We start from the raw sequence: 12,183 nt of genomic DNA, 5'->3' as shown, positions 1-12,183 counted from the left end.
TGATTGTTTTTTATTTGAAAACAAGATAATTTGGGCTTCAGGCTTCCAAGGTAATATTGTTTTTTTTTTAAACCCTTATTCGCACCCCAATGGTGCATAGGGCACGGCATCATATAAACGCAGTGTTATCTTGATCGTTAACACATGAAGGAAAGGTGATCAGCCCCCCGCTTCAGGTACCAGTCTAGGGTAATATTGAATAAATATAAGAGTAAAAAAATCACTTATATTTATTTGACACCCCCCTGGGAATCGAACCCGGGACCTCCAAATTGAATGAGGGTTTGAAGTAGCCATATTAAATAAATAAGTGTATTGTTTTTAATATCATTTATGCCCGTTATCTCGAAATTGCCCTTCGACATTAAAAAGTGTCATTTCGGTCACACCGCACTCACACACGCGTGACATGGAAACAGCGGGCCCGTGTCATAAAAAATGGCGACGCACACTCTCGTCCGAGCGCAAAACAAGGCAATAAAAAAGTCAAGGTACCAACAACAAAACAGCCGTTGGACTTTGGTGTAAGTCGTCGATATTCTTACATCAGCAAGAAATGCCGTTCAAGCGCCGAGCCCCCGGTTTCAGCCAATCGGAGAGCGAAATTGGAACACACCCATAAATCCGGCTCGTGATTGGCCGCGCCGGAGGCGAAGCGCGTATATAAGCTACCCGAATCCGGCGAAATTTTCATTCGCTCTTGTCAGCTCTTTAAGTACAGAAGCATATTTCTCAAACGGTCAGAGAAGTCTTTTATTAGATGGGAAATATAACATTAATTAACATACTTTTTGTCTACTTTGAGTTTGAAGAGCATTTGAATCTATTTTTATATAGTAATTTTGCATTGCTCTCGAGGTGAAAGCCGAGTTGCATATCTTTTTTGGGAATAAAATTTTGAATAAAAAAAAGCAAAATGCCTGAAGCCGTTGATACTACCATGCTGCAGACGTGAGTTCATTATCATTATTTGTCTTTATTTAAAAAAAACCTAATTAAAAAAAAAAACACTATTTCAATTTAAACTCATAGTGTATTATTTTTAATCATTTAAACATCAATCATTTTCCTTTGTTTGTCGGAAAAAGTTTAAATTAAAAGTACCTACCTTTAAAATATTTAGGTACTTACTTTTTTGGGATTTTTCTATTCACCTGCACATCTAAAATTCATCTAAATTAAAGTATTTTTATGTTGATATTTTAAGTGCATATTTAATAAAAAATATATAAGACATTTAACTTATTAAAACATATTTAATTTTAAAGCAATGTTCTGTTTTTAAAACTATGTATTTTCTTTTCTTGCCAGGTGTGCTCCCATCATTGGGAAGTCTCTTCCATTCAGAGGACACTTGGCTGCTTTCCATGATCTGCGAGGGGCTAGAGTTGTTAATGGCAACATCTCAAGCTTGTCTCCATCGGTAAGTGATTACCTGGTTATTTATACTAATTAATTTATAATCTTCCTGCGTAGGTGAAGTAAATGGGGGATGTTTTTGACTGTTGGTATCCCCCAATTATTAACCCTACCGCTTTTAAATACAAATATTATCAAGCATAAAACACGTATTAAAATCTGAATAAAAAAACATTTAAAAAATAAACGGTACCAAAGAGGTTTTAAAAAATGTTGTCAAATTAAAATACACGCATGTTATTTTTGTGTATAATACATGTAAGTTTGTTTTTTTTCCCGTTTGCGCTATGAATTTAAAAAAATATATATTCATATCACAATATTCCATTTTGGACTTAAAATATACTGATCCATATTAAAATATATTTAACCGTATTTATAAATTATTAAAAGTTTAAAATGAAGTTTGTTGCTTCCCATACACATAATCTTCTCATAAAAAAGAAGTACGTTATTTTTATTTTTTTTCAACCAATTTATTTTTAAAGAAAGTAATTGTTTTTTTTTAATGAGTATGTAAGTATCTGAAGCTACTAATATACGAGTATGTATATAAAATAGCTTTAAGGGCTAGTTTACCATACCTACTTAGCTTTATTTTATTTTATTTTAAAAAAACTATTTACGTTTTCATATCTGTTTTACCTGAAGATTTAAGTTCCCCACACAATAATATTTTATACCCTTTGCTATAATAAAATGAAGCCTCTTTTTTATGAGTAGGTACGCTTGTATGCAGGTACCCGCTTTTTACGTATTTATCATAATACCTGTTACCGCAACTTCTCACTCTGTAAGGTTGATAATTAAAACCAAAATTATTTTTCTAAATAATTGAACATACTTAATATTATTTTGCCTTTGATTTCAATAGTTGATTCGGACAAAAACATACTTATTACGTCTTTGTAAATCTTTGACGCAAAATATTACGCGTTATTTTTATATTCACACGCAATACAAAGTTAACCTACGTCCATAAAAGGATATTATGCAAAATTTAAATATTCGTCCTATTGGTTACATACATTTAAATAAATTAGCGCCAAATATATAAAAAAAAACTATGTATAACACGTTACCTGCGTATTATTTTTGGCTGTCACCTTCAATTTAAGTACAAAAACCCTTTAACCAGGAAATGTTTTGCATAGTGCGTACCTATTCAGAATTCAAACAGCAATTTAGAATCCAATAAAAAAATTAATTCAAAAAACAAAATCAGCAAATCGGTTGCCAACTTTTCAATTGTTGTTTTAATTTTACGGTAAGAACATTATTTTTTCTTTCTTTTAATGAGTAATTTTGAAAGTTTAATTTTTTAAAGTCACGCATACATTTATTAGCATTGCAAAACACATTTTACCAGCTAAAAAAATGGAAATCTCCCAATATTTTTACCGGTTTATCGAGGCGATTCTTTTGTTGTTTTAACTGTATTACGATAGATTCATGTAAACAAAAACAACCAAAAAAATGACGCGATTGGGAATGGAACCCATAATAATATGGACATTATTCTAATATCTTTAGTTTAAAATAGTTTACGTTTTTCTAATGATAGGCATTTATACTTTGATCTAAATTAATATCAAATGGTAATTTATGTAAATATTATGCATTGTGTTGCGAAAGAATATCAAAGACCATTTTCATTCTAGTTAAGCCTAGATTTATTATCATTGAGACAACGATATACTGTTTCCAATGTGAAGATAATTATGTGTCTTGTAATTTATTGGAATTTGATTCGAAATAATAATACGATTGAATCATATTTCCCGTACGAAATCTTAAGCTTTATATGTATTAAATAATAATTAATGAAGTAATAAATAAATTAAATCATTTCATTACAATTGTCATGGTCGCTGTGAGCGTGATCGTATTTTTTCTCAAAGACAGAAAATCGGAATAATGGCTGTCTTTGGTCTGGGGATCTCTCGAAGGACTTTTAACTTTTTGATATTTACGAACCGATAGAAGGAATAACTGATGATAACCTCAAGTGTCTAGACTCCGACAGATCAAAATGTAAACAATAACAAAACAAAATGATTTAATTCTAAAATCTAACGCGGGTAGGTACTTTACAAGGTTAAAACGGGTCTATACTAGACATTTAATAAATAGACATACTGAATTTATTAAACTTTGTACCCTGAACTAGTTTGTTTATATAATTAAAATTAAATATTGAGAAAATTAATTATCAAACGCTGTATGTATTATCTTGTATCAAGGTAATTATTACATTTTGAACTACTTTATTCACCCGGAGTTGCTAAGCAGATAAGAAATCCAATGAAACATAATAAGCATATAAACAATTTATACCAATCGACACGATAATTATTTTTTTCGTAAATATCTTGCTTTAAAATATTTATTTTGCAAATTCCTACTTTCGTATTTTGTTTATATATTTTTTTATAACACCCATCAACCTTAATTTTCGAGAAGTACCTACTTAAATATTTTAACATAGAAATGGAATAATTTTCCAAATTTGAAATTAAAGAATAATGAAAAATGGCGGTTCGTTTGATTTTTTGACATTTCTCATTTGTTTTTTATTTTATTTATTTCATTGCTGATATTCGTGAGTATTTCTGGTGTTGATGTTGTTTTTTTTTCCCTTGTCTTAGGTGCGTTCCTTCGTCGAGGAGAACGTGGCCATTTGCAAGCCTGATGCTGTGCACATTTGTGACGGAAGCGCCTCCGAAGGTGCCAACTTGTTGAAGCTTATGCAGGCTAGTGGAGCTATCAAGAAGCTGCCGAAGTATGATAACTGGTGAGTCGATGGATCAAGTTACATGATGATAAAAAGTTTATTTTGATTCGTTTGTCGTAAAACATTATAAATCTTCCATACTGTAAATTGCAAAGTAATATATTAAATTATGCTAAAGGCGCCTTAAAACAGGCAATATTCATAACAGTACAATAAATACTACGTAATTTTTATTTTTTTAACACGTTTTCCTTGTATTTCATTAGTGATTTTTTTCATTTTGAAAATTCTTAATTAATAATCTATTTTTATATTCTGACTACCTAACCTTCACGCCGCTTCCCCGTGGGGGTAGGCAGATAAAATGGAACGCCACACTGATCATTTTCAAGTATTTTAAATACTTGATCATGTCAAGTTTTCCTCGGTCTTCCTCTGCTTCTATTATCAACCACACCGTTCTTTCTTCCCTCATTTGATTCACATGCCCAAACCATCTGTCTTAATTTAATTGATAATGCTTATCTCAGCCTTGCATTCTTTCCTTATATCACCATTGGAACATCTATCATTCATCGTTTTGACGCACATTCGTCTGAGATATCGCATTCCGACTGCATTCAGTCTACATTCATCCTTCTTTTGCCCAACGTGATCCTTCACTTCCCATACATTAGGGTTGGAACCATGTTACATGGTTACATATGAAATATGGTGACGAGTTATAATTTTTTCGTTTGTTTTTTTTTTTAAGTTGGTTGGCCCGTACCAATCCCAAGGATGTTGCCAGAGTGGAGAGCCGTACGTTCATCTGCACGGAGGAAGCTAACGACGTCGTCCCGAGAGTCGCCAACGGCAAGTCCTCTCTGGGAAACTGGATCAGTTCCAAGGACTACACCAAGGCCATATCTGAACGCTTCCCGGGTTGCATGAAAGGTAATCATTTTTACACAAATACATAATGCCAATACAAAAATTTTTATTCCACAGTTATGGATTTCTTTGATATTCACGAAAAGCTGTAAATATATATTATTTTAAACAGCGTTTTGAATGTTGTCAAGTTTTATTTGTTTATCTATCTTTATTCAAAACATTGAAGTGAAGAGTGCAAGCCTCAAAGGTTTATATATAGCATCTAATCAAAATCGAAACATAACATGGAGATATCTTGCTGATGTCTTTTCTCAACAATTGACCTTTTCAATATAAACCTATTTTTTTTAATAATTGATTCTGCAATCACTTTGTGGAAATATCTATCCATTTAAAAAAAAGTAGTATTTACCAACTTAAACTTAAATTAAAAGCTAAATTATTTTCCCGGAAATTAGATTTATAAATAAGACTTTGTCTTTATATAAATATAATTATGATACAGCCCTTGCTTATCTGATATGCAGTGCCCTATGCACCATCCGGGTGTAGATAACAGCCAAAGAAGAGACAGTTTTAAAATGTAAAAAACAAAAAAATATTTTTTAAATTTATTTTGTCATTAAAATCACATTTTTCGATGTTGTGGGATAATACTTAGTTTGCTCCTGCCATCCTCATTTGTATTTAAAGATCAATACAGTACCTTATGGTTTTTAGTATCGAACAGTTTAAATTTGAACAAAATATTTTATTATTTTGATTTTAAACATTGAACATGGTGTCCACCGAAATATAAGACTAATTTTTTTATGTTTTTACAGGTCGAACTATGTATGTGATTCCATACTCGATGGGACCCATCGGATCTCCATTATCAAAGATTGGAATCGAATGCACGGATTCTGCCTACGTTGTGTATTCAATGGGAATTATGACAAGAGTTGGTGAGTTCAATCATATGTATTATATGTGATATTTGGAAAGCAATAACAATACTACACCACACTTGCAGGTACATTAGAATTTTTAGTATTTATCATCAATTTACATTACTTTTTGACATCTCAACATAAATGCAGAAGAGTATGGATGTCTTGGGCATTTACAGGGTTTACAACCGTCATAGGTTTGGTTAACTGATCACTTTACAACCACACTAGTAAAATTTTCGAAATTTCTAGATATATTGATCAAACTCGTAACACAGTATGCGCTAGTTCACAATAGCCATCTATGGGTGGGATGAGAATGCATCATTAAATTGTTGTATTTTTCACAGGTTCAAAGGTCTTGGATTTGCTGAAGAGAGACGATTCTGAGTTTGTGCGATGCCTTCATTCGGTGGGAACTCCGTCTAATGGAATTGTGGAGATGCCGAGTTGGCCTTGTGATCCGGAGAGGACCATCATTCTTCATAGGTAATATTTTATTACACATCACTTTGAGTTCAGTTCAGTTTAGTTCAGTGCTCAAAATCGACACTTATTATAGTAAACAAATGCAATAAGTTCTGTTTTAAAAAATTAAATAATACAAAAACTTTAAAAATGTAGGAAACAGAAGAGAATGAAAATATTTTCTGTAGAAACGAATCATCAATTATTTTCAAATGTTTACGTTTTTTTCTTGTCCCCTTTAGGCCCGAATTCAACGAAATAGTCTCATACGGAAGTGGATACGGAGGAAACTCTCTCTTGGGGAAGAAGTGCTTCGCTCTCAGAATAGGATCTACCATCGCAAAGAGAGAAGGGTGGCTGGCCGAACACATGCTGGTGAGGAATCACTTCTATACTGAACAAAATATGAATGATACAATACTATCATCAGTAATGGTGATGAAACTCCCCTTGATTTGTCTTCAATTCTTATTTGTTTTCAATCTCCAGATTCTGGGAATCACTAACAAGGCTGGCAGGAAACGTTACATAGCCGCGGCCTTCCCGTCGGCTTGCGGGAAGACCAATCTGGCCATGATGATGCCATCCTTGCCCGGATACAAGGTATGCAGACACACGCATATTATATTATATCACATTATCTTATATGTGGAGGTCCTCACCAAAAAGTTACATTTCAAATACTGCACAAAAAATCATTTAAATGCAAATCTGTTCTGTTTATTGTGTTCTATCGAAATCTTAATAAGGTTGAGACAAAACGTGACAAATTTCATAAACATGAAATCATTAAATCGCACCGAAATGTAAAAATTTTACAACCTAGAATTCCTGATTACTTACAATCATTTATAATGAAAATGTAACGTTTTGGTGAGGACCTCCAATATATGTGTAAGCCACTCCATAATGATTGGTACCGTGATTCACCACACACTCGACTGTGATGATTGAGTCAACACTTGAGTTAATTGGACGCGATTGCTTTTTTAGGTGGAGTGCGTCGGGGATGATATTGCGTGGATGAAGTTTGACAGCAACGGACAACTGAGGGCTATTAACCCAGAAAATGGATTCTTTGGAGTGGCACCAGGTGATTATATTTTTTATGAATCTGTATTTTTCTTGCGGAAAATCCAATATTTACATAACTCTAAAATTTTAAGAAATTTTGCCCTTTTCGATATGCTGTAATCAAGCAGATCTTATTGGGAACAAGTACTTGAAGCGGGCATTTAAAATTTCAAAAAACAAGTCTACACTTTGTCAAATAGATGCAGTGCCATTTGCACCATTGTGTGCAGACAAGGGCCTAGGAAACGTGCAATGTATTTCACAACCTACATAATGAATATAGTTTACGAGGTTTCATTGAAACTCACGCAGCTTAAAGAAACACATTCGAAACATATTTTTAGGGTGAACCTGTTTATAATATGATCCTTCCGATGATTCGGCCATCATTTGTGGCTATATTCATGGCAAGATGGTACCGAAATTGTCACACACAGATAGCCAAATACTTTTTGTGACAAAAGTCTCTTTACTTAGGCAGTAATTTGGTTTTACAAAGTCAACTGACCCGTTTATCCTTTCACAGGTACATCTTACGAGACGAATCCCAACGCCATGACCACGGTGCTCAAGAACACAATATTCACAAACGTGGCGGAGACGAGCGACGGGGGCGTGTACTGGGAGGGGATGGAGAGTCCCCCGGAGGATGTGGGCATCACTGACTGGCTCGGTCAGCCCTGGGACAGGAAGAACAGCAAGACGCCCGCTGCGCACCCCAACTCCAGGTAATTCTACTATAATTTTCAACGAGACCACTATGAATTTCACCCATCTGCATTTATTTATTTATTTATTGGAAAACCAACAAATATTTTCAAAAAATCACAAAATATAATATTTTTTTTAAATTTAAATTAAAATTCTAAGTAGGTACAGGTTTTCACTTATAAATAATAAAAAAAACTCGTAAATAAGTATAATAATATTATATTATAACTTATATTTCTTAATCAAATAATCAAATAGTCGAATAGACATCACAAATTTTTCTATTAAACGTTTTAAAAATATTATACATATTACACATATTCGGAAATTTGTATTATTACATTTAAAAGTACAAATCTTGATTAGACTGATCAACATACCTTAAACAGATTACATTTTTCCCTCTCTGATTTATTTTCGGACTTAGCTCGATAGAGGATAAATACGAAAGAAGATAAAGGATGATTCTCAGTGGAAATCCACTACTTATTATCACTTTGATGGATGATTAAATGACTTTATTAACATTATTTGTCTTTTTTTGCTAGATTCTGTTCACCGGCAGGGCAATGTCCCACCATCGACCCCGCCTGGGAGAGCTCGGCCGGAGTGCCGATATCCGCCATTCTGTTTGGAGGCAGGAGGCCGCAAGGAGTTCCTCTAGTGTACCAAGCCAGGGACTGGGCCCATGGAGTCTTCCTGGGAGCGGCCATGAGATCAGAAGCCACGGCCGCCGCAGAACACAGCGTGAGTAACCTTATGACTATTTTCACTTCCAAATAACGTTCATTTAGCTCAGCGTAATTTTTCTGGAGCACACAGTTCAGCAAATCAATTATCACAAAGATAAAAAGAAGAAGAAATTTGATTGTAAAAAGAGAAATTTTAGTCGTTGATAATTACTGTGTACATCTTACATTATTTTTTATTACATTAATGTGAAATTTTTTTAAAAGTATATAAGTAACTTTTTGGTGCCAATTGCATCTTTGCAAGATGATAGTTTTTTTAAATGTTGAATTTCTTTTAACAGGGTAAGGTGATCATGCACGATCCGTTTGCAATGAGGCCATTCTTCGGTTACAACTTTGGACACTATCTCTCCCACTGGATGTCGATGGCTGATCGTACCACTGAGGATAAACTGCCCAAGATCTTCCACGTCAACTGGTTCAGGAAAAGCAAGGAGGTAAGGATAAGATTTTGTTCAGCTTTAAGTTATAATTCTATACCATTCTATAATAAAAAATCATGTCCCCGTAACAGCTTACAGTTAAAGTCACATTACCTTGGCATTTTGAGATTTTTCTCAGGTGTACCTTTTAGTAGTTTTTATTTTATTATAATGGCTAATTAATTAGCAGTTGAGATTTGCCTAACGTCCAATTCTCTTCCCAGGGTAAATTCCTTTGGCCCGGATTCGGTGACAACTGCCGAGTGCTGGACTGGATCCTCAGGAGGTGTGACGAGGAGCAGTGCTACACGGAGAGTCCAATCGGACTCCTGCCGAGTGAAGGATCTCTCAACTTTGAGGGACTAGCGGAGAAAATCAATACGGAAGAGCTCTTCGATGTGCCAACAGATTTCTGGCTCCAAGAGGTAAATATCAATTGAAACTACCAAAAAATTTAGAATAGAATTGATGTAAGATATATAAAAACCTACTTTGAGGCTTGAGAAACTAAAAAAAATCTGGTGTAATTCATTAAACGTATTTTCTCTGGGATGTTATGTTGTTTTATAACAACACGCTATAACATCCTAAAAAATAAGAATTATATGCAATTGCATAAAAGTAAAATGCTATTAGCACATTACGATTGAATACCACTTTTACAAAAAAGTCAATATTCTATAGCAAAAATATGTTTTATATGTAAATCAAGTAAGTCTGTCAAAGAAGAAAAATTATGAATTTAGTTTGTATGTATTTCAATTGCAAAAATTATAGATTAATAAACATATTTTAAAATACAGTAAATACGGTCATACCGGTCATACGGCCACACCCTCAGTTTTCAACAACTTGATTCAGTAACATTTATTTTACATAAATAAATAGAACCACTATATTTACACACTGTAGGAAGTAGGTCTAATTGTTTAGAGCTAAAATGACGATGGTTCCATAGAAATAGTTACAAACATAAAAATTAAATAGGTTTTTCAATTTAATAAATGCATTTTTCTTTCGCAGGCGGATGCCATCGACAAATACTTCACAGAACAAGTCGGCGAGGACCTTCCCTCTGAAATCCGACAGCAGTTGCAGCAACTTCGTGCCAGACTACACAACTAGTAGAGTTGGGAGAATGTAATGAAGATATAAGAATTGGGGTACGTTTAAAGCCGTAAAATGCAACGGAATTGACGATACTTAATATCAAACACTGAGAGATTATCTAATAAATATTGGAGATTATATGAAAAATTGTTTTATATTCACATTATTACTGTATAAAATCTTGGACTTGCCGCAGAAAATACATGGCATCCTGTATATCAAATATGACTGCAAAATATAAACGTTTATCGTTTAAAATCGTTTACGTTAAAAATTGTTTATACTCTTTTTGAGGTTCTATTGTGGAATATTATATGTATATACATAAGCTGAAAAAGACAGTTATGTCTTTATATCATAATATTATAAAAATGTATATTTCATATGTTTTGTTTTGATTCAATTAATTTTTCCAATAGTTGAATATTCTAAACTTACGGGGCAGCTATTTTGCTATGTGTAAAACCTTCAAATGACGCATAAACTCATCAGTTTAAAGATTTTTTTTTATTAATTCTATCTATTTTTATGTTACGTTGTAAAATATAAAAACAAATTGAGATTATTTAAAAAAATATAAAAGTGTTATTTCCGGAAATCTATTTGATAAAATTTAGCATGTGACTTTTGTATTTGTGCAATATTTAAAAAAAATATATTATTTTGACACAACATTGTACCTGCGTTAAAGGCTTTTGACAAATAAAATACAAAACTTTAAAAAAAATATTGTAAAAATACACAGGACTCATATTGTAAAAGTAATTATTTAAAAATACTATAAATTTTCTTTGTTATTTCTATTTTAATTAATTGTTGATTAATGACGATTTTACTCAAGCAATAATAAAAATAAATACAATGGTATTTCCATAACCATAAAATCGTTTACTTGAAAAAATAACGACTCAATAATAGAATGCTTTGTTTATTTTTATTATTGATAAGCAAAAACTTGAATAATGAAAAATGTTATATACATATTTTTTTCATAAATATACTTTGCTGTTCAACAAATTTCATGGCCCGAAATCTAGCAAGAAAAATTATTGTATTAAACTATTAAAAAAAGCATTTATTCTTAGATATAATTTTATGTACACACTGTTGTCACATATATTGAAGATCTTTTATTAATTTAAATAATTTATTATTATGCAGTGACATTTGAGTTGATCTCAAATAAGTCATGGCAAGTATATATTAAAATATACTTGTTTTTTTTTATAATTTTACGTTTTCAAGTCATTGATTGACTTTATTATCATTCCTTTTTAAATACCTTTTGACAATTGGGATCAGAACATTCCTAAAATATTGACATTATTATAATAATTGTACTTTATTGATTCATCTTTTGTTTGTATTTATGTTAAAAAATAAATAAAAAAATTGACGTTTTGTACAAATTTCTTTGAAAAATAAAGACTGTATACAATAAGAACTTCTTTTATTATTTGAGTTTATTGGTGCTATTCTCTATTCCATTAGGATATACATTTAAAATGTGTATTCTAACTACGCTGAGATGATAGATCCTCGGACTAATCTGTCTTAAGGTGACATGCTTTGGATTTTTCACATCCATGAATTTTTCACAGTGCCGGAATTACTGATGAATGATGTGCTACGTAGAGGAATGGAAAGTATTGTCTCCTAAGAAGTGGATAGACCATGATCACAGA

General features: G+C 32.4%; 1 protein-coding gene across 1 annotated transcript; it reads left to right on the top strand.

Moving 5' to 3' along the window:
- The first annotated feature begins 692 nt into the window (after positions 1-692).
- Positions 693-11,942, top strand: LOC148313310 (phosphoenolpyruvate carboxykinase [GTP]-like). The gene is made up of 14 exons (XM_088263880.1): positions 693-951; positions 1,312-1,423; positions 4,068-4,213; positions 4,908-5,089; positions 5,854-5,976; positions 6,312-6,450; positions 6,672-6,804; positions 6,919-7,032; positions 7,423-7,522; positions 8,030-8,231; positions 8,763-8,961; positions 9,248-9,403; positions 9,613-9,813; positions 10,412-11,942. The coding sequence occupies exons 1-14, from the start codon at positions 917-919 to the stop codon at positions 10,511-10,513; spliced, it is 1,944 nt and encodes a 647-aa protein (XP_088120006.1). The 5' UTR covers positions 693-916; the 3' UTR covers positions 10,514-11,942.
- The last annotated feature ends 241 nt before the right edge of the window (positions 11,943-12,183 follow it).

This window comes from Brachycentrus maculatus, unplaced genomic scaffold, assembly GCF_059751285.1.
Source record: "Brachycentrus maculatus isolate JH-2025_06_01 unplaced genomic scaffold, ASM5975128v1 h1tg000015l, whole genome shotgun sequence".
NCBI lineage: Eukaryota > Metazoa > Arthropoda > Insecta > Trichoptera > Brachycentridae > Brachycentrus > Brachycentrus maculatus.
The sequence above is the reverse complement of the archived record's forward strand: the minus strand, read 5'-3'. Positions and strand labels throughout refer to the sequence as shown.